At 42.3% G+C, this 27646-nt stretch overlaps 2 protein-coding genes across 5 annotated transcripts in view; one reads left to right on the top strand and one right to left on the bottom strand.

Annotated features, from left to right (window-relative positions):
• zgc:77752 (uncharacterized protein LOC393862 homolog) overlaps nucleotides 1-27646 on the bottom strand; it is a 411733-nt gene that overhangs the window by 196771 nt on the left and 187316 nt on the right. The gene's annotated exons all lie outside the window — the stretch shown is intronic.
• hipk2 (homeodomain interacting protein kinase 2) overlaps nucleotides 20616-27646 on the top strand; it is a 72072-nt gene continuing 65041 nt past the window's right edge. For 2 of the 4 annotated variants that reach the window (XM_051951415.1, XM_022202399.2), the window contains exon 1: nucleotides 20616-21023. In XM_051951415.1, the coding sequence (XP_051807375.1) occupies nucleotides 21005-21023 (19 nt within the window). In that variant the 5' untranslated portion in view covers nucleotides 20616-21004. The remainder of the gene's footprint in view (nucleotides 21024-27646) is intronic. The other 2 variants (XM_022202408.2, XM_022202391.2) reach the window with 1 other exon arrangement.

The raw sequence follows: 27646 nt of genomic DNA, 5'->3' as shown, positions 1-27646 counted from the left end.
ACCGCAGGGAGCCAGCCAGAGTTATTGAGGGATGAGCAGTCTGCCTCTGGGAACCAGCATCTCCCTCGCTCTCCCTCAAAACAAGGCAACCAGGGGTGGGGGTGGAGAGACTGAGGGATATTGGGAGGGACACAGCGAGGGAGAGACAGAGGGGGAGAGAGCGATAGAGATGGAGACACTCCTTTCTTACCAAAGAGAGAGAGGTGAGAAACAAACCTCTCTGGGAGATGCATCTCCTGCACTCGCACAAAGCAGGAGAAAGAGGAGGTGGAGGGGTGGAAGGAGGGAGGGAGGGATGTGGAGGAAGCCTCTGGGAGCCGCATCTCCTCCTTTAGCACAATGTGGTGGAGTGGGATGGGGAGCTGGGCTGTTTTTGGCTTAGTTTAGATGCAGCTGTATGTCTGAAAATCCTACTTTATCATCAGGATGTCACTTTTTTGTTACTTTGACCTGTTTAAATTCCAAATTTAGTTATTTATCTCACTTACATGGAATGTGTTCCCATTACTTTGAGCAAATTGCATGTTAGTTCGACTTGACTCTAAACTGTTAGAGTGTAAAATGTAATTCTGCACTGTCATAATAATAAAAAAAATAAAGAACAAAACCTGTAATTTCCCAGCAGCTGGAGCATCAGAAAAATCCAGGAAAAAATAACAGAAAATAGCAATGTCATAGAAATACAGTAATAATTTTTCATTTAAAAAAACACAATTTCAAGGTTTAATTTTACACAAGATCACGTGTTTTTGTTTTCTTGAATGTTTAATCAATTATATTCACATGTTTAAAAACAATAATATATACTACCACTATTAATAATAATAGCAATAATAATTATAGCAATAATGTTAAAAAGAATGACAGCAATAACAATAGTATATTTGTTATTATTTATTGTTATTATTATTTCAGATATATAAGATAGATTAGACAGACTACATAGTGATTAAAACACATTTATTCAACATTTTTGCTTTGGAAACTTCGGTAATTACCTTTAATCAAATTATCTGTATCATTTCACAAACAAATCGATGTAAAATTGCAGAACCAATGCTCCGTTTTCTGTTAAGAGTCGCTAATTGTATTTAATTTTCGAAATATATCTTTGCCATGAAACTTGAAGTTAACATTTTCATCTGTAAAATAAATATTTGTGAAATTACAATAAATGTAAAAATATATTCTAACAGTAAAAAAACACTAAATTATCTTTTAAAAAAATAATTTTGTGGTTATTCAGATTCACTGATTTTTCATCTCATTACACATCAGACAAATTCACACTATTTTTGTAGTTTTATTTATATCTCTGTGTATTTTAATATGTGTATATATTTGAAAAATGGGGGGAAAATTGGCTATAAAGGAAAGATTCCTTATATTTACAGATTTTTCTTTATGTTGTTTAGCTTGTTTTGTCAGTAAATACACTCTCTACTGCTTCAAGACATGCAAGAAGATGAACAAATGTAAAACTGAGAGAGCTCTGAGGGCAGAAGCTTGGCATGAAGAGGAGTCAGAGGACAGATGGGGTTATGGACTGAGTGAGGAGGAGCAGAGTGACGTCTATTGTTCACCTACAGATGTCACAGCTACACCACATACATATTTAACAGTTTAACTGGAAACCCAAACACTGAGTCAATAATTACACAGGACGAGGGGAGAACAAAATGTATGTGAGAAGTTACCACAGGTTGCTCAGTGGTCGGATCTGATGATAAGCCTGTAGCTGAGAAGCGTTTCTGTTTAATTAAACTAAAGCTGAAGTCTGATCAGCTTAGGATCAGGGAGCAGGGGTTACATAAAGGAGTGGAGACACGCCAGATGTTCCTGGTACCATTTTATCGAGTGCGATGGGATGAAGACACCGCTTTGTAACAGTTTATAAAGGGAAATAAAGGCAAATATTGAGGAAAAATGGAGAACAGACACTTGACTAAGGTTCCCAAGCATTTGCACTGTGTTTTCTAACCATAAATGTAAAGCATCTCTTAACCTGTGTGCTGTGATAATGCATGCAAATCATCTTGCAGCTCACGTATCGGATGATATGAATAAACATGCACAGTCCTCCTATAGCTCAGGTTGTGGGGAGGGTTCTTAGATTAGATTCTGACAGACTGGTTGGTCTGGATTCACCAGTAGCTCTTCCACTGGTTAAAGAGTCCAAACAGTGAATCAGATGACACATAATGTATTTGTTGCCCTCCATGGTCACATTGAAGGTAGATTATTGAATTGGTTTACAGACTGTAAATCACATACCATATATAACTAACTGTGACCCCTTCGTCCATTAAATTGCTTGTATGTTCACATAAATAATCCTCAACACAGAATCTACACCCTAAGAAATACTAGCAGCTGTATCACTGTTTAGTTGAACAGAAATTGTCCAATGTGTGTGATTCACAGTTGTATTTCCATTTATTTTCATTTAGGAATTGCCTTATTATTATTAAGTGATGTAATTTTCATTATTTATGTTTGTTTGTGTTGTTCAGAGAGAATGGAAATAATGAGCAAACTAGAACAATTTTGAGATTAAATTTTTTTTTTAAAATTTCAATTCAGTATTTTTGCAGAAATGTCAAAGGTGTATACATTACTTAATTTTAAAAAATAGTTGTATTTGTTTGAAATGTATCACTGTGGGTTAGAACGGTTGCATTTTTATTCCTGTAATCGCTATAATAGTTAAAAACTGTCGTAAAAAATACTGTAGATCAACTATGCATTATCAGACAATGTATTATTTTTTGAAAATAAGAGTCTGTGTAATGAGTTGCCAGGACATCTCCAGTTATTTTCTATATTTATTTTCAGTTTTCATATTGTTGATATATAAAAACAGAAAGGGTCATTTTTTAAAATTTATTATTTACATTAGATATAGTAGTATAGATCAAAATAACAGCAAATCTCCTTTTTTTTATTATTGATTATATATATGTGTGTGTGATTTTAATATAAGTACACTATTTAAAAAAAACATTCAAAATTTTTAATTATACAAAAACTATTGAGTACATTTTTTCTGGTATTTTATAGATTTACTTCTTAGATGTTGAGACGCATATTTACAGCGATGCACAGTGGAGTCTGACATTAGAGATTCTACAGAGGAAATAATAACCTCTGGATGAGGATGTGCTTAGGGATGGGGCTGGATTTAATTCCTAAAATCCAGCCAGTAATAAGAAATTTCAGATCACATTTCTATTAAGCACTGAGTACACGGCTTCATCATCATCATAAATCACTCTCCCTCCTGGGATACGTGGTTGAGCTGCAGCCAGAGTTCATGCAGTGCATTCGAACATAGAAAGAAAACTAAAATGCCAATAAAACAACAACAGTCAGTTTATATCTGTGTGCTTTAAAACACACACATCTGTTAGTGTGTTTAACCTCAGAGCTATTGTTTATGCAGCAGCTTGTGAGTAGAAGCTGAATCTACAAGCTGAAAACTATACTTTACATCGTAATATTGTGCTTGAAATCCTGATAAAATCCCCTTAATGTATGCTGTCACAATTAATTATAAATCCAACACAGCTACAGGTGACAGCACGATGCATCTACAGCAAATACTCTGCAAACTAAAGTTTTAATCAAATGGAGCGCTGCTGCTGTCATGTGAGTTTTATACCTCAGTCGCCCACGTAAGGCCAATTTGAGGTACTGTATAATTACACTCACTCCGCAGTAATTCTCTGCTGTTTCACTTCATGAATAATCCCGCGTTATGATCGACAGGTAGGCAAGCTGTGGGCAAATCCACAAACAATATTATCAACCCACACGCAATCATGCAATCACTGGGTTTTATAATAAGTGGTGAACGTACAGTACATGTGCTGCCACGGCTTGTGAAAGTGATATGTGACGATTTAAAACACACCTACGCACCCCACCCCACCAGCAGAGCGTGATACACTCCGAGGCTCCAGGGAGAACCAAAGTCACTCCATTTATTAATGATATGACTTCAGCTCAATATCAGTTAAAACCCTGAAAATGGATACGAGGTAGTGCCGGATGAGTGAGGCAAACAGTTCTATAAATCCTCTTCTCACTTCCTGGAAATGTTGTCGGTATCAAAGAGCTTTGCAAGACTGCAGGCACGTCTGTAAATCATACAGAGAGGAGCAGAGCTGTTATAATTGCTTTGCAATGCTTGTGATGCCCCACCGGATTATCCATGTCATAGCTTATTGCTTTTTTATTGTTAAGTGCCTCGTAAAAACAGCATCGATACATGGCCATTGATTTGTGCACGGCTGGGTAAGCTCCCCAGATGGTGAACATACATGACGCACATGCACACGCAACAGAAAAGAGAGGAGTTAAGAGGAGGAGTTGGACACAGTCGCACCGATAAGAGGATGCCAGCATCAGACCCCCACACTGGCCTGCTGAGACACAGGGATGAATAAATGGATGTGTCCAGATGGGCAAGAGAGAAGGTGGAGAGGGAGGCTGCAAAAGGAGGGTGGAGGGTGTCGGTGGGAGAGGGGAGAGGAGCCCCGTGCTGCTGGATGCCGCATGGTGCTGACTTTAAAACATAGCTTCTTGTCACAAGCGAACGAATGTGTGTGAGTGTGCATGTGTGCCGAGCATTGTCTGTATTAGCTCAGCCCCAGTTCCCACATCCTGGCTGGTGGTCACACACACACAGACACAATGCAGAGGCTTATCACAGAGAGCAGAACACTTCTCTGATTAATAAGCTATGGCACAGCAGAGTCAGAAGCCAAAACAATCCGCTCTAACCAAATCTGGTTAGCTCCAGGCTTCAATCCTTTCCCCCCTCAAAAACAGGAACAAAAAAACGAAACCGAGCATTGATATTGCTCTTCATAAATTGAAGATGACTTTATCCCTGATTTTAGGGAACCAGATCAGACCAGCCCATCTTGGCCTACCCAGCGTGCAAAAAGTTGTGTTCCAAAACCAGCTCACCGAGACGCCCGTGCGCCGCTCCTACTCTTTTCATCATCAAAACCTACTGGGGCTTGAGCGAGAATCTCAGCTATTATTCAATTTCCAGCCAAGCATGAATATTAATTGTTTTGTCTGAGCAAGGGCCAATCTCATCACCAAAGAAGACTAGATGTTGTTCATTACCGTCACAGAGCTGTCTTCATTACAGAGCGGTGTTCTTACAGTATGGCGCTCAGTGGGGGTTTATCTCCAACTATAGCTCATAGTTCTACATGTCTGCCGTTCCTCTGTGTCACATCATCGGCCATCTAACGTAATCAATCAAGAGAAAACCATTGTGCCTCACAAAAAACCAATGAGCTGCATCAATAACTGAGCCTTCAATCCCCACCCATGAATATTCCCCTAATGAAACTCTTATCGCAACACTGGCCTGAGAGAGCCTGTATGACGTCCGCATGTTCCGCACTTTGTCTCGGTCTACCTCTCAAATATGTATGGCTGCAAGGAGGAGCGAGCATCGGAGAAACAAAAGGGAGAATCTGATAGAAATAAAAGGCATGCAGGTGCACATTGTGGCCTTTTGTCCTTCTGCATGTACGCCGTTAACAAAAGGGGCACGAGCTGACTGTAGCTAATTCCCATCCCCCCCCCCCTAGAAAGATGCAACAAGAGAAAGCAATGGGAGGAAATAATGGCCATGTTCACTCCTTCAAAACATCACACATGGAAGAATCGCAGTAATGTCCTCCCTCAAGCAGCCTTCATTTCCATTAAGACTGCATATCACTCTCTGGTCCCTATTAACACGGGGACCCAGGCCATCCTGAGCTCGCACTAGCTGGAACACTTTGCACCGAAAACAGTGTGTTCATCATTTGGCCTCCCACTACTGCCATTAACTCTCTGCTAAGACCATTATTTAAACACTGAAAGCAGAGAGAGTAATTTGGAGCAACGCAGTGCCAGCTCTAAAGTCTATTCTATAGCCGCAGCTGCAGTGTGTAGTCTGGAATCTGTCGAGGGGCCAGTAAGTGACGCTCCATTGAGCCTCCACAAACAACACAAGACAGAAATGAACCACTGAGGCAGGAGAAAAGGGGGGATGTTTTTCCTCTAAAAGAAAGAAGATGGATGACAAAAGCACAGTGGAAAGGGAGAAGAGGACAGAGACAATAGAGAGCAGAAGAGAAGTGGGGAAAGGAGAGAAAAAGTTTCTGCTCATGATATGTTAAGTCATTTATTACACGTATGCAGCACAGGAGCAGATGCATCATCAGCCAGGTGACACAACAGAAAGGCTCTCTACAAAACAATATAGCCACACAAAAGATGCATGTGACCCATAATCCATAGGCTCTGCTCTGCTGCGAGTCACGTGGATCCCCCCTACCTGTGCCATCTCTGCTGCTGCTGGCCATGAGCACGCACACATGAACGCAGGGTACGGTGCGCTGCATCCCCTCCCCACAGAGCGCATCATCCACCTCAACAACAACAGCGATATTTACGGCCAGGCCCCCCCAGGGAGGCCAGGTTTCTTGTCGCGAAAGCCGGCCCCTTCTCAGCACACACTGAGCTGTAGGTGACTTCAGCACGGAGAGAGAGGATGGCTATTCTGGACTGCGACAGGAAGCACGACGCTGGTGTGAATCCCAGCATCCGAGCCACTTCAGTCCTCCAGAAACAATAACTGAGACCTGGGCCTTTGACGTCAGCGTGGTTGTAAAGGCAGGGATGAGGCTGGAGATTAACGGGAGCTCTCCAAGGGGGGCAGACCCTCTTCCTGTTGCTAGGAGGCTCTAAGTGTCTCATCCTTTGATGGCAGATTGTTGTCAAAAAAGAGAAATATTTAGAGAGCTGGATGGAGAAAGACGGAAACAGTGTGAGCTGAAAATAGGATGCTGTCTGGCAGGTCGCAATGTTCTCTGTAAGTTCACTTTACCAGAGCCTTTTGTTCATTTAACCTTATTAGGTATGAAACAGATTACAGCCTGCCAGACAGAGTATAATTCTTCTAAATTTACAGAGCAAATGGCCTGTTCTAAAATATTTGAATAGATCGGTGGCAGTCTTTGATTTCATCCCAAATTCCTGGTCGTTTCTCAGTAGGTGATGCTGCACCCCATAATAAGAGGACTGACACCTTGCGATTTCCAAAGTTCCAAATTTATTACCCTCATTTCCCCAGACCTCAGATCTTTGTGCCTCACAGAGAAACCTAAATCTTTGAGTCACTTTGTCATGTCCTCAGTGGTTTTTCAAAGGCATGGTTCGTCTGTCCAAATCAGTGCAAAGTTGTTTTGAGAGATCATATTTATCCTGTGATGAAGAACATTTTGTCTTGATGGGAGTGGTCTCTTTAACGAAGGAACATCTTTTCCGGTATCTTGTAGAATCCGTGCATATGGTGGCACAACACCTTCCTACAACACTTTGTTGTTTTTATCTACAATTTCTCACCCCTCTGTATCTGCTATACATCAGCACAAACTGTACAACGTGACTCTACGTTTCAAGCTTGAATTATATAGTTCAAATGTCCAATATTGACTTTTTTGCCAATACCCGATATTTTACAATTCTCCAATTTCATTTAGCAGACGCTTTTATCCAAAGCGACGTAAAACACAAGCAAGAATTCAGACATAAGGAAAAACCTGTAGTAAGTGCAAAAAGTGCTTCAAGTGTGATTGGTCAAAGGTGTTGCCATCAAGTTGCAGAAGAATTGCGAACCACCCCCTTTTTTTCCCAACTTTGTCAGCGCTAAATAAGTGCTGAGTTTTGGACCACCTGACTTATTCTACCCCTAAAGTGGAGTCAGATTAAGTACCTAGGTGTTCTCTGAACAATTGGGTCTTCAATTGTCTCTTAAAAGTAGAAAGGGACTCAGCAGAATGCACAGAGTTTGGTAGTTTGTTCCACCATTTGGGAACAACAGAGGAGAAGAGTCTAGCTAGAGATTTCGAGCCGTGCTGGGCTGGAAGCACCAGGCGTCTCTCACATGCCTGTATGAAACTCCACACAGTTCCAAAGTCAGACTATGTCCGATATTGACTTTTTTTTTGCCAATACCCGATATGCCGATACTGTCCAAATCTCAATTTCCTGTTCCGATATCAACTGATACCAATATATGTGGGCTATGTATCTAATTTTAGGTAACATTACATATCTTATGTCGTGGAATTAACACAGCATGCCTTATTTTATTGTGATGCCCCACTGGATGCGTTCTCAGATGCAACAAGGCTTTGTAATGTAAACATTATCTGTGCAAAATAAGAAAACTACCTCAACTTAAGTCATGGAAAAGAATGCCATATTTATGCCATTTTTAAAAAACTGTCTCAAACAACAGTTCACACTCTCCCTCTATGAGTCCGGTAAATGCCGGCAGAATCCAGGCATTATTTTATTGGTTTTCATGATAGGCAAAAAACGATAATGTTTTTGACAGATCTTACATTTTTATGCCAGTAACGGGCCAATATGATCGGACATTCCTATTTAGTTGTATTTCTCTGACTGTGGACAACTCTAAAAAAAATTTAAAATGAAGAAGTGGAAGTTCTCATTGAATATAATCGAAAAGAATCATTTTTCTCGTCTTATCTGACAGATATGAGCCCCAATTAAAAACTTCTGCACCCGCCAGGTCAGACGATGACACCACAAGTCAAACTGCATGCAGAGAGTGGAAGGTCAAACTGGCTGCCTAGTCAGCAGGACGGTCGACTGTCCACTATCACGGAGATCCACACGTGTGTCTTCATGTGTGCGAAGGGTGGAAGCAGCAGGCGGCTTTATGATGCACAGTTTTTTGACACCTTGGCAGAAGTTGCTGACTCCCTTGTCAGGGCTTTGCCCTTTGTGAGCAGAAAGAAATCCAGATTATGAGAGCTTTAAAGGCTAGCAGCGCCTCCTCTTTAGCACATGTTCTGAACAAACAGATGCACCGCTGAAGTCACATGTGCATGCAGGGGTGGAGGTATTATTGCAGACAAGATGGACAGACGTGGTGCAAGGCAGAAATTTAGCCTGTAAAAGCTTTACGAGGTGATCGCGTTTAATTAAATGTTCTAATGTGCTGTGAAACTAAATAAAAATAGACGCCATTACTTTAACTATAGGCCTTTTCTAAGAGTTGCCTTCAAGCTGTTCTGGAAAGTGATACATAAAAAAAGCTAAATAATAAGAAGTATACAGGAATTACCTGTTATTCTAAAAAGACTTCTGGATCATCAGCCTGCTGATGTCTATAAGCTGGAAGTCTGATCTGTCGCTGCAGTCCCGTCTCCTACAATAACTACTCTGCATTTATGATTTATGTCCAACTTTCAGTGCCGATGCAGAAACTTCAGTGAATCCTGCTTTTCTTTTGGCACCAACATTTTCATTGTTTAATCATGAATTTGATCTGAACCTGAGACAAACGGTTTAGTAGCCTACTTTGGTTGGCAGGGAAACCCTCCTGGCAGAATATCCTTTTCTCTTCTTTTCTCTAATTGATTCAGAGGAGGTGGAGTTGACTGATAATTGGTGCTCTTGAAAAATTTAAGGGAAAGTTACAAGGAAAGTGATTTCTGCTGTAAATATCATGTGAGTTTCAGCATCTTCTCATGCTTTATACTTTTTAGGGCAATTGTACAGGATACGTTGCTTTAGTTTTACCCTTCAATGCTGCAGAGAAAAGGTACTTTTCCTATCAACAGGCCAAATGCAAACTAAACTGACAACCTAATACTAGGCTAATTATGTTCACAAGCTTTCTTCCCTCAATTCCTCTTCTTAAATGAAGTCAGAGTTTGTAGTAATTACTCATGATAATATACATTACATAGAACATCAATGATTAATATTTATATTTGCTGTATTTAACTTGGTGGCCAGTTATAATTATATATTATGCAAAATGTAATCTGTATTTCTGTTTTACTTGCTATATTTCCCCTTGCCTGCTAAGTATTTTCACAGGACTGCCTGTTAATGCATGATGATAAGACTCGGTGTAATGTTTACGGATGTTTCAGAGACCACTTGTCACTGGAGAGTAGCCTAAATTCTAGGAATCACATTAGACTTTCCATTATTTAAAAAAAAAAATGCACGGTCATATCATCTGCACCCTCATGTCCACACACAGAGAAAAGAAACAAACCGGCTCAAACAAACTGCTGTCCCCTTCGATGTAACGCTCCTGCAGATTGGTGGACAACAAAATCCAGCGAGTACACACACGTCAGCAGTCAGTCCATTCAGATTTGCGGGGGAATATCTCAGCGCAGGCCCCGTTGCTGATTTCAATACGTAACTGGGCTGTGATTTATAGACTTAATCCCCCACAGGCCTCGTGTACAGCCAGCTCTAATGAAACACATTGGTTTGGATGGGATCTGAAGAGTCCAGATAGCTGCGCCATGTGGAAAAAAGAACATATGGATCCGTGAGCTCCTCTCCAACATTCCTGAACAATCTGGACAGGACATTGAGCATTTTATCACCTCCAAGGACTCAGCAGTTGGACTGTTGAGCTGCTCGCGCCCCAGCGGGATAAGCATCCTATCTGTCCTCTGGAAAAACAGGAAAAGACCTCTTGCACAGTGCTACTGTGAACCCCATGTTCTGTGTATTTATCTTAATCATATTCAGAGGCTCTTTGCAGCACAGTGTGCAGCTGATCGCTCAGTGTAATTTAAAACTGTGGCGGTTTGTTCTGCCAGTAAAAAAAACAACTTTAGACGAGCTCCGAATCTGGTTGCGGCTTTTTCTGCAACATCTTTGTCTTCCTTGACCTGTGAGTCACTCTGTCCATGAGCGAGAGGAGCCATTTGGATTAGCAGAGCAGTTTAAAGCTCAGTTGTTGTGAGATCATCTGAGAATATGTCATCAGTTCCACTCGCAACCTTGGGACCCCGAATGGACTCCGCATTAGATACAGCGCGCACTGCAGAGCTTAAGTGATTAGCCACCATTAGAGCATTTTATGGGAGAAAACTGGGAGGAGAGGAGAGGAGAGGAGAGGAGAGGAGGACCATCATGGTAGTCACTGTGCCATGGGCATTGTATTTCAGACAACTTCCATCACACTATCAGCTTCCTTATTAGAAGGCCTCAGTGTGGGAAGACCTATGTGGCGTACTGGCCAAACCCTACACCGCCCTGAGCTGCAAATGCTTACCTCTTTTTCTATTTTCAGAACAACCAATACCTCCCTCTTAGTCAAAAAGAACAAGTAGCTGGTTGTTTGTGAGGTTATTTAGGGCACAGTAACCACAACTTTCTGCTGCCAGGGTCTTCTGCAAGATCTTTTAATCGACGTCTCACATGAATAACACTTAAAAAGTAACATAAAAAATCAGTTGTTTGCAATTATTATTGAGCTTTCAACATCAGCCACAGAGCCGTTGCTGTATACCGAGGCTTTACAATCATTTTTCTGCAGACTCCAGCAGGTGTCACTCTAACCTGTGATCTCCAGTACAGACGTTACTGTTGCTGCCTCAAACCAAACCTGGCTGGGGCAGCGAGAGGTGGGGTCAGTCAATCAGTCATTCAGTCATTGCTCTGCCTTCGCCACAAGTGAGTTCACCAGAGGTTCAGCCCTGCACAGCAGAGGAGTGTGAAACCCAGTCTGCCTGCCACACTCTGGACTGCTGAACCGGTCCCAGGGGGGAAAAAAAGCTGTTTTCTCTTCACTGCTTAAAAAAACGCCCCTACCTCTGATTTTCATTTTTTTTTTCTTTTATGCATTTTGTGTGTTAAATGGTTCTGGCCGAGCATTTAAGTGATTTGGAGATAGCAATCACTGACGACTTCGGCATGGGAGACTGCAACAGCATTCACCTCAAATGGAAGAAGAGAGACATTCTTTCTGTGAAAACAAGGGAAGCTTTTTGATTTCCCAGGGCATGCACGGCTTGCGCTGTTCACAAAGTTAGACAGGAAAGAAACGGTGGCGCGCAGGCCTACGGCACTTGAGAAACCACCGACAGCCTGCGTTTCAAGGACACAACCTTTAGTTTGTTTTGCTTAGGAGTGAAGTTGAAAGTGTGGGCGTAATTCTCTATTTGTCTCTGGACTTTAACTTCCCTGAACCCTGTCATTTCTAATCTTGGGGGCACTGCTGCTTTCATGCATGGCGTGGTTTCAGCTTATATGCACGTTATCAATGTCCTATAGCATGTTAATCTTCATTTAAAGTTGATAGCAGGTTACATAACTTTCACAGCAGCTGCACCTTCGCAAACAGACAGGAATTTACATGTTCTGGACACAGTTTCTCTTTCCTTCTCCCTCTTTCTCTGTGCACGTGTGCCCATGTGTGTGTATATAAGCACACATAACTGCCAAAAGGGAAATAATAATACCGCTTTTAGTAGTGGAGTAAGTTGGATGAAAAGCACTCATACTGTACCCAGCTTCGAGCCAGCTGAAGGAAAGTGCTACATCTTAAGTGGTTAATGTTCATCTCACAGTGGAGGAGCTGAAACCTGGTGTGCCTCTTTAAGCTACAACATACACAGCAGGCTCTGTGCTTGCAAATAAGGTTTGCCGTAGCACTTAGCGGCGCTCGGAGAGGAAGAAAGAGCACAGGAGGGGCTGCGTTTGCTTCTTTCTCTTTCTTTCAGTGGTGTGATCAATCATCCAAGGCGTGCTAATTCTGATCAGCATGTCTATAAACAGAGTCGACTCGTCCACGTGGTGCTCAGATGCGGTTTTTGTTTATGCCGATGACAGTAATGTGTAGACTTAAGAAAGTAAGACTCACACACTGAATTCCCCTTGTTTGACATTCGAAACCCCTGCTGGCATGCAGGTTCAATTTCATTTCCAGAGGTCAAAACACAGAGTGTGCACAGTAAATATATATTGTGCACTGGGACAAAAAGTCATGAGGACTGTATACATGAGCTGACTGCACTTTTTGCTGGCTTCTATTGTGGACAGAGCTGGTGATGGGACAAAGCAGGCTTGGCGTTTGAGTCCCGTCTCACGAGCAATTAACTCAACTTGGGCAGCACTAAGATACAGTAAATGAACTTTTAACCAACAGGCATGAAATTCTTGTGTCTGTCTAATGTCAGACTATTCCTGTGTATGTGTTGCGTGTCCTTTGGTTTTGTTGACACTCAAACAGAGAGGAGCTGTTGACTCCTACTGCGATGCTTCAGCTACGTCACTGAGTTGAGCTTTCACTCCTGACCACAACATCATTCATGTTGTGCAATGTGGAATCAGCGGAAAAACACCGCAGATCCTTCTGCATAAGGCTTTTGTTTCTGTCAACACTTTGCGTAACAATTTGTTCTATTACATGAAATGCTTTTAATGGTTTCTGATGTTCTGGCATCATGCTGGTCAAACTGATAACCCAACAAACCACTAATATAGCACTGTGTCAGTCTTCATTATCGGGTAACGCAACCCTGGTTTTATATCCAATTTACCAACATTAGCGGTCACATTTAACACCTTAAATAAAGTCCGGGGTTCATCATTGCCCCCCAGAGAAGCAACCCAGAACACAACAGAGCAGTAGCCACCCATAACTGGTCTAAACTGGTTTTACCAGTTATCTCAAGGCTCGACATATTCACTTACCTGCAGAAAAATAACCAGACCGATGACGAACAGTTTGATTGGCTTGGACAACCCACCTGGCTTCAACACGGTATACATCTAGAAATCAGTTACAGCTGGAAAAAAGCCCGTTATCGAACAGGGAACGAAGACGGGGAAGATTATTGTGGAAAAGTTGCATACATGTCAAATGAAATGGCATCTGAAAGGGAAGGACAATGTGTGAAGCTAAAAGATTGTATGACAGGAAAAAAAACAGAAAGAGCTGTTTTTACTTGATGTGTCAACATTTTGAAGGATGACTGTGTAATGATTATGTAATGAGTCAGCTATTATATTTGAAGCGTATTAGTCATAGCATGTACCATGTCTAACAAGCAACTTCTTGCTCCTTGAAATGGAGACAGCCAGTTCTGCTTTCCTTCCAGGATAGGCTACCTGGCTAATTTGTCTCATGCAGATGAGTTGTTTGGTTTCCACGGCAACCACTCACTTATTTGTTCCAGCAGCTTTATCTGAAGCCTTTTAGAGCTCTCGCCCTCCCCCTCCACGGTGACCCCAGAGGCCACGTCCGTCCTTTTCCTCAGAAACATCATGTCAATGATAAACCTGTCAGTAACATCCAAAGAACCATCACAGGCTGAGCGGCAGCGGGAATAAGAAGCACTAGAAGAGGCACACGGAGACATGCGACAGGACATTGCGACACAAGAAGAACACTTTGAGAAACGTTCTGCTGAACACTCAGAAAAAAATAAATAAAAAAGAGAAGCAATTCAGTGTGCTCTAGATTTTATAAGGCATGACAAATTGCTCGGTTGTTGAAAACAGAAGCACGCATCGGTGCATGTGAAGCATATGGGATAATCATTTACAGCTTTTGGGTTGAAATACCGTAGCTCAATCAAAATGGTAGTCAGTGCCAAGATCACTGTCAGGCAGATCTAAATTCTGTTTGCTCTGCGGAGATGCCTGGTAAACCACCAGTTCTCATAGCAGGAAAAACATCACACTTGTGCATAACAACACAAACCACAAACGGCTTAGTACAAAAGTAGACACAGTGTTTGTGTAGAACGACTGTCATTCATTTACCTAGATGGGAATCTCTTTGTTTCTTTTAAATGTCCACTTTATAATAGTATATCCTCAATGATTTAATGACGTATAAGTGGGTTCTTCTCACTGGGTAAATTATGATGTTTGTCACTGAGAGGAAATTCTTCAAGTAATCCAATTTTACACGGCTATGGCTACAACATGACCGCGAACTCATACTAGAGTTTACAAGAAGCCATGCAGGGCTAATAGCATGCAGAAATCCTCAAATGTCTCTAAAGGTTCTGACTTCAGGGCATCAAGGTAAGATATTCTGTGGCTTACTGTAATTCCTTCTGAAAGGCATTATGCTGCAAATGTTGCTTTGCATGCATGCCAGATTTTGCATGTTACACGCAGAAACAGATTGGCTGCAGCTCTTTGCCAAACTGGACGACATGAGGCTTTTATTTAGACATGCTTTTTCCCCTCAAACAAATCCCAAAACGTCAAACTGACTAAGAGGGTAAAAGTGATTTTCCCATAGAAATGTTCGCTTAAACAGGAATGATGTTATGCATGTCACTGAACCGAGAAATGACCCCGGTTCTAATACGTGTGAGGTAATAATTGGGCCTGTGGGACTAAGTAGTGGAGTACAGCAGTTAGGGGTCTGAATCAGCACGGCTCTGCTACTTCAGAGCTAAACAAAAGGTCAGAGTTCAGTAACAACTGAGTATATTTTCCACTGACATGGGAGAGGCAAGAAGAAAAAGAGAAATGAGAGGGCAGTTTGACTTAGAATTCATTTAATGTGCATGAAGCTCAAATATGCACATTAAGAAATGGAAAAAATACATCAATAGAGGACCACCTACGGTATACAGCTCAATTTTAGCGGACAATATACACACGAACAAGCAATGGAACATGGTAAAAGAGTGGTAGTAAAATGCTTATTGGACTTGGTGAAGGCAGCACCGAGCTTCCTCTCCAGTTTGTGATTTTCATGGACAGGAGTTCAGGGTGTAACCGCAGCGAGGAAGGCATCTGCTATGAAGATCAGTGGGTCACTTTTCTGCTGTTTGCGGGTGACATTGTCCTCGTGGCACTGCTGCAGGGTGGTCGCCTCCGTAAACCTTGAACAGTTTACGGCCAAATGCGATGCCGCTGGAATGTTTTCATCACCTCCAACTCTGATTCTCCCCCAGAAAAGGAGGCTGTGCTTCCTCTAGGTAAGAGGAGAGTTTAGCATAGGTGGCGGAGTTCAAGAATCTACGGATCTCGTTTTGACTGGTGGGAAAAGAGACTGTGAGATCCACTGGAAGCTGCTTCTGCAATGATGTGGTCGCTGCACTGTCTCGATTTACTGTACCTACTTCCCTCTGGTCATGAACTTTGCATAAAGGTCAAAAGAACAAGATTGTGAATACAAGCAGCTGGCATTAGTTTTCTCTTGGGTCAGGTGAGAAGTTTGGGAATCCAAACTGGACTCTCCACACTGACAGACACCTAAGGAAGCCCCCTGGGTGTCTCCTTTTAAAGGCCTACCAGGCATGGCCAACCGATGAAGACCCACTGGAGGGATTATATCTCCCAGGTGGCCTAAGAAGAGCAGGGGAACCCCCAGAAGGATCTGGAGGAAGCTGCTGGAGACAGGGAGGCCTGGGTGTCTATCTAAGCGGTTTGGAGAATGAATGAATGAAAAGACTGGTAGCCTGCAATATACGGAGCACATGAATGACAATTTATATACAATAACAGAGCTGAAATTGGCTGCAAATTGTGTAATATAACTTGATTTTATTCTCATTCAACACTAACTTGCATGCAAGTTGCTTTCAATTTTCCGTGTCCTTTTGACACAACTACTTTGACCACTCTTAACTTTTGTTGAATTTGAGGCACATATGTAAAATGTTTGTCCTCTAACTCCCACAAACAAGAGCATCCACTCCTCAGAGCTCGCTTGATGCCTTTTATGTTCTATTTTAATGCCTTTTATGTTTCACGTAAAGCGTTTTGAACTGCCTTGTTGTTGAAAGGTGCTATTCAAATAAACGTGCCTTGCCTAGTAAGTAAACACACCCAATAAGTCTCCTTAATTACAGTGGCTTTAACTCTATCTACTGCATATGTTATGTATTTTTCGCTGCTTAATAACAGTTTATAGTCTTCAGGCACCCGGAGAAATACGGTGTCACATGACAGAGGCTGAAAAATGATGTCAGTCGTAAGCTGTTATTGAAGGTGACCTGGGAAGACGTGTTTATCCAAAAACACTAGATGGAAAAATGGAAAAGCAAGCAGAGAAGGTGCAGAGTGACTGTAAATACAGTTTCACTTATTATGCTGTGATATTTGATGCATATGTGCAGGAATATTTTGTAATTTGAGTTCAGTCACTTAATTAAAACCAAAATAAAGACAAATCAGAGCTGATGTGAGGTGGAAACGTTTTTCGTCATATTAGTACAGCATGGTTATTAGTGTGCTTTCAATTTTAAAATATTTTTCAGTGTTACCTTCTGTCACTCAAACCTTTCATCCGCATTGAAAACTGAGCTTTTCCAAGATTCGGCAGCGCAAGAATCAAACCAAGGACTTCCACTTGCACGAAGGTAATTATGTAAGACACTGTGATAGCTATCATCAAAATGTAAATACACTTAAAAACTCCAAGTGCAATGCACACAGGTGGCAAAGATAAGAGACAGTTTGCTGTCAGACTGAGCTGTGAGTCCTGAAGAAGCAGCAGCAGCAGCAGAAGCCCTGGAGGTAATCATTTTTACTTCAAATGCAAGATCCTCAATATTCTAGTTCTGATGGCCAATGTCCACGCTTTTATTAATTATTAATCTGCCCGGCTTGTTGTGGAGCAGGATACACAACAACCTGTGTGCTGTCGTCGCTGGGATTTGCAGCTTTGGCCCAAAATTGTCCAACATGATGAACCTCGGGAAGGGGAGCTGCATTAATCCAAAGTAATTGCCCCAGACCATCTGTCTGCCTGTCAATGTGTTTGTTCAACAATTCATCATATGTCCATCTGTTGCACGCAATGTCTTCGAAGCCCATGACTGGATTCAGATGAAACTTCAGGGTGTGTTGGAACATTTTGAAAAGCGACACGTATCGGCCTAAGAATGGAGCTTAAGCGTTAGTTTAATTTCCTGTTGCACATCTTGTGATTCAAGTCTTGATAATTTTCACTTACTTTTTGACAGCTGTAAACCTTGCAGCATTTGTCTCTCTAATTTTACTCATTTATTTTGCAAAGGCACAGTTTGGGAAAAGACCACAGTGACACGGATTTTGTAGAAGTTGCCAGTTTCACATACAACCCAAGCTGGGAAGTGAAAGGTGAATTTGTACTTTTAAGTTATTTCCCAAACTGTACGGAAACGTCATTAGCAGAGCTGCATCCTGCTTCAACTTACGCCTGGTTTGCAGTTTTGTATCTGAGAGCGAACACAGTTATGCAGCATAATGAATGTCTACGATAAACATCCTGAGTTGTTCACATTTGCTATCTTCAAATAAGTCACCACATCTGAAATCTTTACACTTAACCAACTGAGTCAAATACTATTAGATAAATTCAAAACATTGACTTTTAGGAAACATCATATTGGTGGGGAATGATGTGTCTCGCTGCTCAAATTGACCATACTTATAACGAGACAGAAAAGCCTCAGGGAGCCACAGTGGAAACGGCATTATTTGTTCCGACACAATAAATCAGACATTTCTGATTAGATTTGCAGGAAACAGGAGAACAATTTCTCTCGTTTCTCCTTTTTCGGGGTTTTCAACCTTGCCGAGTGTCCTCATGGTGTTGTCCAAAGTTGCAATGATACCGCACACATTTCCTAACCATTTCCTAATTCTCTTTAATCCCACAGCCCTGCACAAACTGTTGGTCACTGTATGGTTTTGCCAATGCAAGTAGAAAAAATGAGTGACTGCAGTTGCTCATTTAAAAAGAAAAAGAAGAAGAAACCCCCACTATGTTGGCATCATTATTATTCAAACAATGATGGTCTTCTGCATCTTTCATTACATTAAGGTGAAGTTTTGAGTCATGTCAACTATGAAACAAAAAGTCATGCAGTTATTTATTGACCCATGGGCTAAACTATTCGTCTGCATAGCAGGTACACTCTCAGTATTTAGGAGTTTACTGTAGGTCTCCTCAGGAACAGTCAAGTGGCTTTTGTTGGAGTTGCATGAATAAACAATGCACTGCTGATGGGAGAATTGCACTGTTTGGTGCTTAAATGCTAAACAAATATGTTGCACACCCCCTGGGTCTCTCAGACCTAATTTTATGCCTACATCCTGCAGTTACATCACCGCATACACATACAGTGGTCAGCTCCATATGATGTGTGTGTGTGTGTGTGTGTGTGTGCAGGCTGCAGGCTGTGTGACATACTTAAACTGAATGAGTAATTGCATAACTCTGTGCAAAGCTGTATGGCTTAGGACATGCACAGCTCATCACTGATTAGTTTTTCACTGAGACAATGGAAACCTTTGATGAAATACACTTACATAGCCTGTATGTTGTTCTACTTGATGCATTATCCTACATCTCCTATATTGCTCTTTAATTAATTATCTGAGCAGTGAATGACTTTGTCATAGGCTGCAGGGTTGAAATTGCTGAACTCTGCGCACTAGTATGTTAACAGCCGCCCACATGTCTGAATCGACATGTTTAATTTGGAGGTTGGTGCTCATATTGCTGCGAGTGCAGGATCGCTGGTAAATGACAGATTACTCACATTTGTGTGAGCCTATGTAATCCGATTCCAGTTCATTCTGTGCAAATCTCATGTCGTCATACTGTAGGAGCGCTTCGGCTCCACGCAGGCATGACCAATCACACACAGAGCCGTCCAACCCAGATGCACTTTGCACGCCTGTGAGTAATGTCAACAGCTGTTTGAGACGGAGCAGCAGAGCCTGGAGTCACATCATGTCCCAATAATTACATCACATAGCATTAATTAGCATATTTATAATCACTAGAAGCTTCGTCCATTTGGTTATTGGACAGCACGTTCATCTTTGTGTCATCAAACAGCTGTTCTGGTCCTCAGACTGCATCGTTTTGTATTTTAAATCTTCTCCGTGTTAAAAATAAATTCATAAAAGTCAACAAACCAAATACAAACAGTAACTTGTAGCACTGCAATATTTCCTCCTGAATAAAAAACGGAGCCTGTTAAAAGGAATATAATTAACTAAATAACTCAAACAATAATTATCTCTCATTACTTAGTGGGATTAACAGAACTGTAGTAGCATCATAGATTTATCTGAGATGTTTAAAATATATTTTAATGTTACTTTTCTAAACAATATTATTATATATCATACTATTTTTGTATTATATATTTTGTATATATTTTTTTCTTTTTTAAATAATTTTTTGGCGTTTCATTTCCTCTTTAAAAAGTTCCAATGCATTTACTTTTCTTCTCGTTGAAAGCACATAAAACTGCCTGTGTTTTAAAGATATGATTAGGCATTGTCTCAGGCTTAATATTTATTTATTAATTTCCATATTAATCAGGTAAATTTATAGAATAATTAATATTTTAGGGTCTTAATCTAAATTAATGAAATTAGTCAGGTAAATGTATACAGCAAATAAATTGCGAAGTCTCCAATCCTAATATTTAGATATTTTTTTAACTTAACCAGGTAAATGGATATAATAAATAAACTGTGGGGTCTTAAAATATTTCTTAAATATTTACATAAAAGAATAATAATAATAAAAATTGTACATTTAAACTTCTTGGCTGACATTATCTATTAAAAATCACCTTCCACATATAGACCTTGTAGGAATATAAAGGTAGGGGTTTTCTCTCTTTTTAGGCTTCCAAACATTAATGTGGGTGTTTATTTTACGCTGTGTGGACAATGTCGGTGATTATTTGTATTTTCCAGTCCTCCAGTGCTTGTTGTGGAGCCCAGAGAGCGCTGCATCCCCTCCGCCGCCTCCATCGACTCGCTCGTCGCTCGACTCTCTCACTGTACACCAAACTCGCTGCGCTCTGACCACTGCAACTTTTGCAGAGACTCCTCACTCCACAGACATGTCGCACAATAGCTGAAGTAAACCTGTCATCGTGGCTCATCATCCGAGCCCAGAGAAACGCACGTCGGGCGGGATTGGAGCCGCACAGCCTCCTCCTCTGTTCGCTTTGCTCGGCTCGGATCGGACCGTACTGTTTGAAAAACGCCTGGATATGAATTATGAGCATTTTCCTCACTAATGAACTGGGCCAGTAATGCAGGAGACCGCGGCGACCCTCTCATCAGTGTTCCAAGATGGCAGATTTTTATTGAGTTTTGAACAGAAATCTCGCTTTATTTTTTGCCATGAATAACAGAAATCCTTGCACCGATGGCCCCTGTATACGAAGGTAAGGTGCTTTGGGAACATTTGCTGTGTTTTTCCTCCTCCTCCCCTGTGCGGCTGTGTTCTGTATCAATGTGATACAATTGAATTGCGGCTCATAAGGAGGGGGAGAGATGCGTTGCAGCCTCTCCTCCTTCTCTAAAAAAAGCCTCATATATTAACATTAAATCTCTTAAACTTAACCACAAGTGAGGCTCGTCAGATTCTCCGGCAGCTTTGTGCGTAATAGCGCTTTTGGCCACAGTTAGAGAATATCAGCGGCAGATTGAAGCTGTGTCCGTTAAAATAGACTTGATAAGCCTACAGAATAAGGTCAAAGACGAGCCTACCACGTCCCGTCACCTGGAAATGTTGTGTTTTGTCCTCATGTTGGAGATTGTGGCTGTGCTTGACGGGAGGAGAGGGAATGAAAGAAGGTCGGAGCCCGATCGGTCCCACGTCTCGCCTCGCATTCATCCCCTCTTATCTCCAATTATTCCACATCAATTCAGCAACTATGTGACTTTGTGCATCGGTGCATCGGTTCATGTGTGTATTTGTCTTGCGGAAACGAGAGGCAAGCTTAAATACAGCATATTCGCTATCGCTGCAGCATTGTGGCTGTGACTAATCCAATTGAGAGACTGCTACCCCGCATGCTTCTCTAAATTATTTGCTGGCATACAGTTTTTTTTTATTTTTTATTTTATTTATCATCCTCAGAGAGTCATGCACACCCATACGCACTGTTTGCTCCTTGCAGTGTCGTTTTAAGGTGGGATATAAATGTTAAACAATGCAATCGGCCCAATAGGATCCTTGCATGATCGAGGTCTGGTCCAGCTGCAACTACACAAATAATCCCCAAAAGGTTCAACAGTAGGATAGAAAAAGAAGAATGCATGAAAGGAGGCGTGACAGTGCAATAAAATGTCCTGCAAATGTTAGTTTACATTGTGATTCCATTCAGTTATGTATTATTCAGAAGTACTGTAGCCTGGAGAGATGCTCCTCACACACCCAGTAAGGACAGAAAAGCTGTTTCTACAGTGTTTGTAAAGAGAACAGAGGAAGGCCCACACATGCTGAGCACATGCAAATTGAATAGTAGCAAATGATAACCCTTGACGTTTCTCATATTTATTTTGGAGCATGTTTTAATATCTTCTTCTACTCTATAGTCCCTCTGCTGGCGTTAAAGGGAAGCCCTGCTTTTGTGCTCAAAATCACCATTAAGAAAAAAAAAACTACCACAAAGTAATACTTTAACACATTTTAAAGTGACATCACAGAAATATCAGCAGAAAACGTGAGTCCTGACCGGGATGTTTAGCTCGTATGATAAGCTGCTGTATAAGATACAAGGTGCAATAAGGTTCCTGCAAACTCTTCCTTAATAGCTGTTATGTCCCTGTAGGAATATTGTAGTGATTTTTCATTAGGGGTGTTGAAGCTTAGAGGCATAGCCCAAGACTCTGGCACTTCAACATGAAAAAGAAAGTTGAAATGAGACTCCTATGCAAAAGGTAATTAGTGTAAATTACATTCCCTGGCTTTTCCCTTCACCACAGAGAGGAGGAGAAGGGAAGAGAAAGAGGCAGCAGGGGGAATTAATTACCTTGCCTGTCCTCCTCAGTGTTGGAGACGACTGTTATGTAGAGCAGTCATGGAAATGGCCAAAGTCTCCGGTGGAAAATAGGTTCGGGGGGCCCTTCACATAGAATAGGGCCGGCTATTATGGTAATTACTCACCCTTGGCTACGGGGCAGCTAATAACTTAAATCTATATGATTAACTACTTCCTCGGATTGTTTAAAGTTGAGCTTGTTGAGGGAAAACACATTTGTTTTTGCATGCCGGACATCTTGATTTCATATTTCTAATCATTTATTAGCGGTCGTCTGTTTGAAGGAGGCAGGATTTTTAAGGAATGCTCATGGAACCGATAACACGCATTGTGATTGTATCAGTTTGTGTTCTTTTCCTCTTGGTTCTGCCTCTTTTTTTCCTCAGTGTTTGCCTTCAGTCCTTCTTGGCCCAGAGAGAAGGCCATCAGGCAGACCTGCTGGTAGGAAGACTGGTGGTGTGATCACCCTGGGAGCCCGGTCTCATAACCCAAACTGACACCTTGATGGATGTCTGATGAACGGAGCAGGTCCAGCAGCCCCCTCACCCCCCAGCTGTGGAAAAGCTAATACTCAGACACAGCCAAACCCCTGCCTTCCTGCTCGTCTGCCCTCTTGCCTGGTGTGATATGGGCTTTACGGTGTGCTCATGCATGGATGTGCATATGTCTCTATCTGTCTGCATGCGACTCCCCTACACAAGTTGCTCGTTTTGTAGGGCAGGCCGGCGAGAGGATTAGACAGCTGCAGAACTGGGCGACCAGGCAGGGAGGCAACTTCATTTGCCTCTCGCAGGTCAACCGGCGCTATTCCAGAGTGGATTCATTTATTCCCGCCTGGAAAAAAATGGACAGCGTTATGACTCAGAAGTTGATGATGATGGCGGCGGTGACAGGAGCTGCAGCATCACGGGGCAGTTTAATGTTTTATCTGTCCGCGCAGCCATTATGTGTTAATGCGACTTTGAATTACCTTGTGGTTTTCTGGGTATGGGAAATGCACCCTGCCCTCGCTGAGGGGGGAGTTGGCCCTCTGAGGACAGAGAGAAAGAGGCAAGAGGACAGAAAGAGCAAGAGTTTCTCAGAAAACTGCCCTCGCCTCTCCCAGTCTCCCTCCCTTTTCCCCTCACGCTTGTTTGGAGCTGCTTGATTGATATCTTCCTCGCACACCACGACCTAGGCTGAGACTCCAAGGTTGCAGCTTTTTAAACTTTGATTAGAATTGCAGGAAGAGCCCTGGGCGCCTTTGGGGGCCACGGCAGGGCCACACCCCATGGCAGAGCCAAGGGGGGGGCGAAGAGGGTCTATCCTCCGGATTGTTATGACAGGCTGGGTGGTGTGTTTAGCTCTTCACTGTCCACTGTGAAGAAAGAGACGGGCTCGGGAAGGGAGGATAACTAAACAGTTGGTGGGAGATGGGCTGATGGTTAAACAGAAAAGAGCGGCCATCACCGCAGATCCTTGTAGGTCCCGCTGTGAATGTTTATATCTCGCTTTTCACTTTCACTCAGTGGCCATTTTGATCTTTTTGTTGACCTGATTCATCACCTTATGACTTGTTTGGAAAAGGGTTTTGCTCAGAAAGGGTTATGAAAATGGATAAGCTGTCTTTACAAGTATCGCTTTTGCATTATTCAAAGCTTCCTATCTGAAAAGAGAGTTGAAATCCAGTGTTCGGGGGATTCTTTGTGCTATTGATTTGTTGAAGCATTTAGCAGAAGAAGCTGGGGCTTTGGAGGGAGATAGAATGTGAGTTTTTATATGAAGACAGGGGAATCTGTGAGCTCTCTGATGTGCTGAAATAGTTCACAGGTGTGATCTGAGGTTTTTTTTTAAACAGATGGGTGTGTGCGTGAAGGGAGGTGAAGGGGGGAGTCGGGTGGGTGAGGCAGAACTGAAATGACAGGTTAGCAGAGGCCGGTCTGACACAGGAGGCCCAGCCTTCAATATGAGCCCAATACTTCTGGCTATTTCAACAGGCTCAGATTTTCATATACTCCTTTTCAGCAAATTTCTCCGGAGAAGAACTGCCTCCAGTACTCCAGCACATCATTCTTCTTGCTCTCTCTCTTCTTTTTTTTTCCTGTGCATGGAGGAAATTTAATTGAGATGCAAGGGAACTTTGCAATTCTCATTTTCTCCTAAGTCAGTAAGCCTCCTGTTTTAGTGCTTATGCCATATGCTTCAGACGTCTCTCAGAAACAACTCTGAAAGCTCTGAGGTCCTTGAACGGAGGGGGGAGACCACATCAGTTGCTGACATTAGTTAGTTTTTTATCAAAGGGGAAGAGGGAGATTGGCTGGGATGGAGCCTCGGCCCTGTCGACTGCTTACACAAGGCATTTCCGTGTTGGTTGTCATGCATGTGTGAAGGCCCTTTCCCCCCCCCTCTGCACTTTTGTTTCACATTGTGTATGGTGTCAGCTTGTTTGGAACAGCTGCCTCTGGCGTTGACTCGCAGTGCAACGACTCCAGGCTCTGTTAGGGAGGAAACTGGTTTAACTGGCATCTTTATCTGCTTTAGTTAGATTTCGGAAGAAATTTAAGTCACAGAAAAGGGGTATCTGCATTGAAAAACTTGCTCTCACTGCACTGTATTGGCGTGATTGCTCGAGGTAACACTTTGAGAACACACAATTTGGTTTTGTAAATCACTTCAGACGTTATTTCGTAGCTCAGAGGAATGCTGCATCACCAAAAAAATCTTCACCTCCTTGTACTGTAGGATCGGCCTACATAAAAAACAAGAGAAATCAGATTTAAATAACCCCACATTGCTACAAGTAATGTAGTAAGCACTAATCTGTACCTGTTAAAAGGCTCTATGCTGAGACTCTCTGTACCTTATGACACATCCATTGCTTTGATCTGCTTTGAAAGCCACGGTTCAAACAAAGGTTCACATTTTTACTACTTCTCAACACAGCACTGAGTGAATAAGGCCTTTTGTTAACTTGAGCCTGTTAAGCAGTAATTACAAAGGGATTCCTAGAGCATAAAGGACACTTTATATGCCGATGTGTCGAATCATTTTTTAAATATATATATACATGTGAATGATATTGCACAGTGTAGCATGAGAATGATCTGCATTTTTCTCACATACCATTTATTGCATGCTCTCTTTGCAATCTCTCATCATCCGCCAATGACCCCCGCCAGTTCCCACCCTGCGTTTCCCTGCCCCACCCCCACATCTATCTCTTATCTGTCCTTCCATCCTGCTCTGTTTGTTGATAAGCCGAGAGGCCATTGGCCAGCACACATGGTGCCCATGTGACACTTCAGCAACAGCCTGATGGCCAGATTGGAAGCCCCCATGTATGTGTGTCTGTGTGTGTAATTGGAGGCTGGTTTGAGGAGAGGTCTGGCTACTGTAGCTTTTTTGTTCTCCCTAATCATGACCCACCCCCAATCACCCCCATCTCCACCCAAACACCCCCATTCTTCAGCTTCCCGCCTTGCAAAGTCCCCCCTGGCTTGTCTTATTGCCTCATCCCGTCAGTAACCCCCCCCCAAAACCAAAGCACCGGCTTGTTTTTGGTACACAGTGTCCCAGGTCTTAATCCTATTGTTTGTGGTAATGTCTCCTCATACCAGTCCATTTGAAAGTATGGATGAGAGCTGCCAGGACAGGACCGGCTGCATTTAAACTCGACACGTCGCAAATGATGCAACGGAAGAAAAAAAAAGAAAAAGTTGATCAAAGACAGCAGATGATGCACGGCGCTACAGCTGGATGCTGAGGACAACCACCACGCTGGCAGCCACTTCATTTAAACAAAAGATCCTAACCGTCTCTTCATATTACATGAAGCGCGGAGTGAAAAATGGTTTGCAGTTTTTAATCAAGCCTTTCATAACCTCCACATTTTTTTTGCTCCTCTTCCCAGGGAAACAGGCTCGCGTGGTGGGCTGGTGAGGACAGAGAGGGAGAGGGGTGGAGTGTTTACAGACAGATATTAAAATGAGCATAGAGGTAGTGAATTACACCGTAAGATTAGGGCACTGAGGTTGGGAATTTTCGGGGGTATTGCGCCTGTATTCTTTGCCACAGAAACAGGCTATGGGCTCTACCGTGTGTGGCCGGCCAACATGGACTAAGTGCCGCTGCCAGCCCCATCACCACTCCTGGCTCCGGCCCCTCTCAGTCATGGAAGGGAAGTGGAGCGATGGGCGGCTGCTGGCGGCCCCTTCACAGATGGCTGCAGGTACAGCGCTACGCTTGGCTGATAACCAAAGGACTTCAAAGCTCAGACGAGTGCTCAAGCCCATTTCTGTCCAGAGCCAGGAGGCAAAAGGCACAGAACAGAGAAAGGGAGACAGCAATAGACAAGGACTGGGCTAGTCAAAAGAGTCAACAGGCATGGAAATGAGCAGCTTTAGCCTTTTCCTTCCCTCCACTCTCATATTCTCTCTCACATACAGTCATTCTCCACTTCTCATCTTCTTATTCAATCGTTATAATCTCTTTTTTTCTCCAGTCTGCATGCTGTGTGTTTCTCATTTCTCTGTTACCATGAAAGCGGTGGTGATGACACATCGTCACGTTAACCCGAAGTGGAAATAAAATGTGACGGTCATTGTTATAGATAGTCGCACCTCCCGCTCAAACCGTTTCTTTTCTTCCTAATTTTGTTCAGATCTGGGATTCTCTCAGGATCCCTGTATTCCCCGTGGAAAATCGTTTTCAATAGATGGTAAACTAACAAGTTCCACATCAAAGGAAGCAAGAGGTGAAATGACGAAATGTGGTGATAGAGATCTTTCAGAGATTTTAAGTTTCAGTCATGCAATGAAGTAAAATCGTCTCTGTATCTGTTTAGTATGTAGAGAAAATGATTCCTCCGTTCCTGCTGATGCCTGGAAACCAAGCTTTTATGAGCTTTTAAGGGATAATGTAGAGAGGGAGAGATGTTAAAAACTCATTGATTCAATTAGACATTCCAGTGGCTCCTCTAATAACACTCCAGCCCTGACATGAGAAAAAGCTGAATGTCCCAACTGTAAGAAATATTTCTCCAT

This window comes from Acanthochromis polyacanthus, chromosome 8 (genome assembly GCF_021347895.1).
Source record: "Acanthochromis polyacanthus isolate Apoly-LR-REF ecotype Palm Island chromosome 8, KAUST_Apoly_ChrSc, whole genome shotgun sequence".
Taxonomy (NCBI): domain Eukaryota; kingdom Metazoa; phylum Chordata; class Actinopteri; family Pomacentridae; genus Acanthochromis; species Acanthochromis polyacanthus.
Note: the sequence above shows the minus strand (reverse complement) of the source record. Positions and strands in the feature narration are given on the sequence as shown.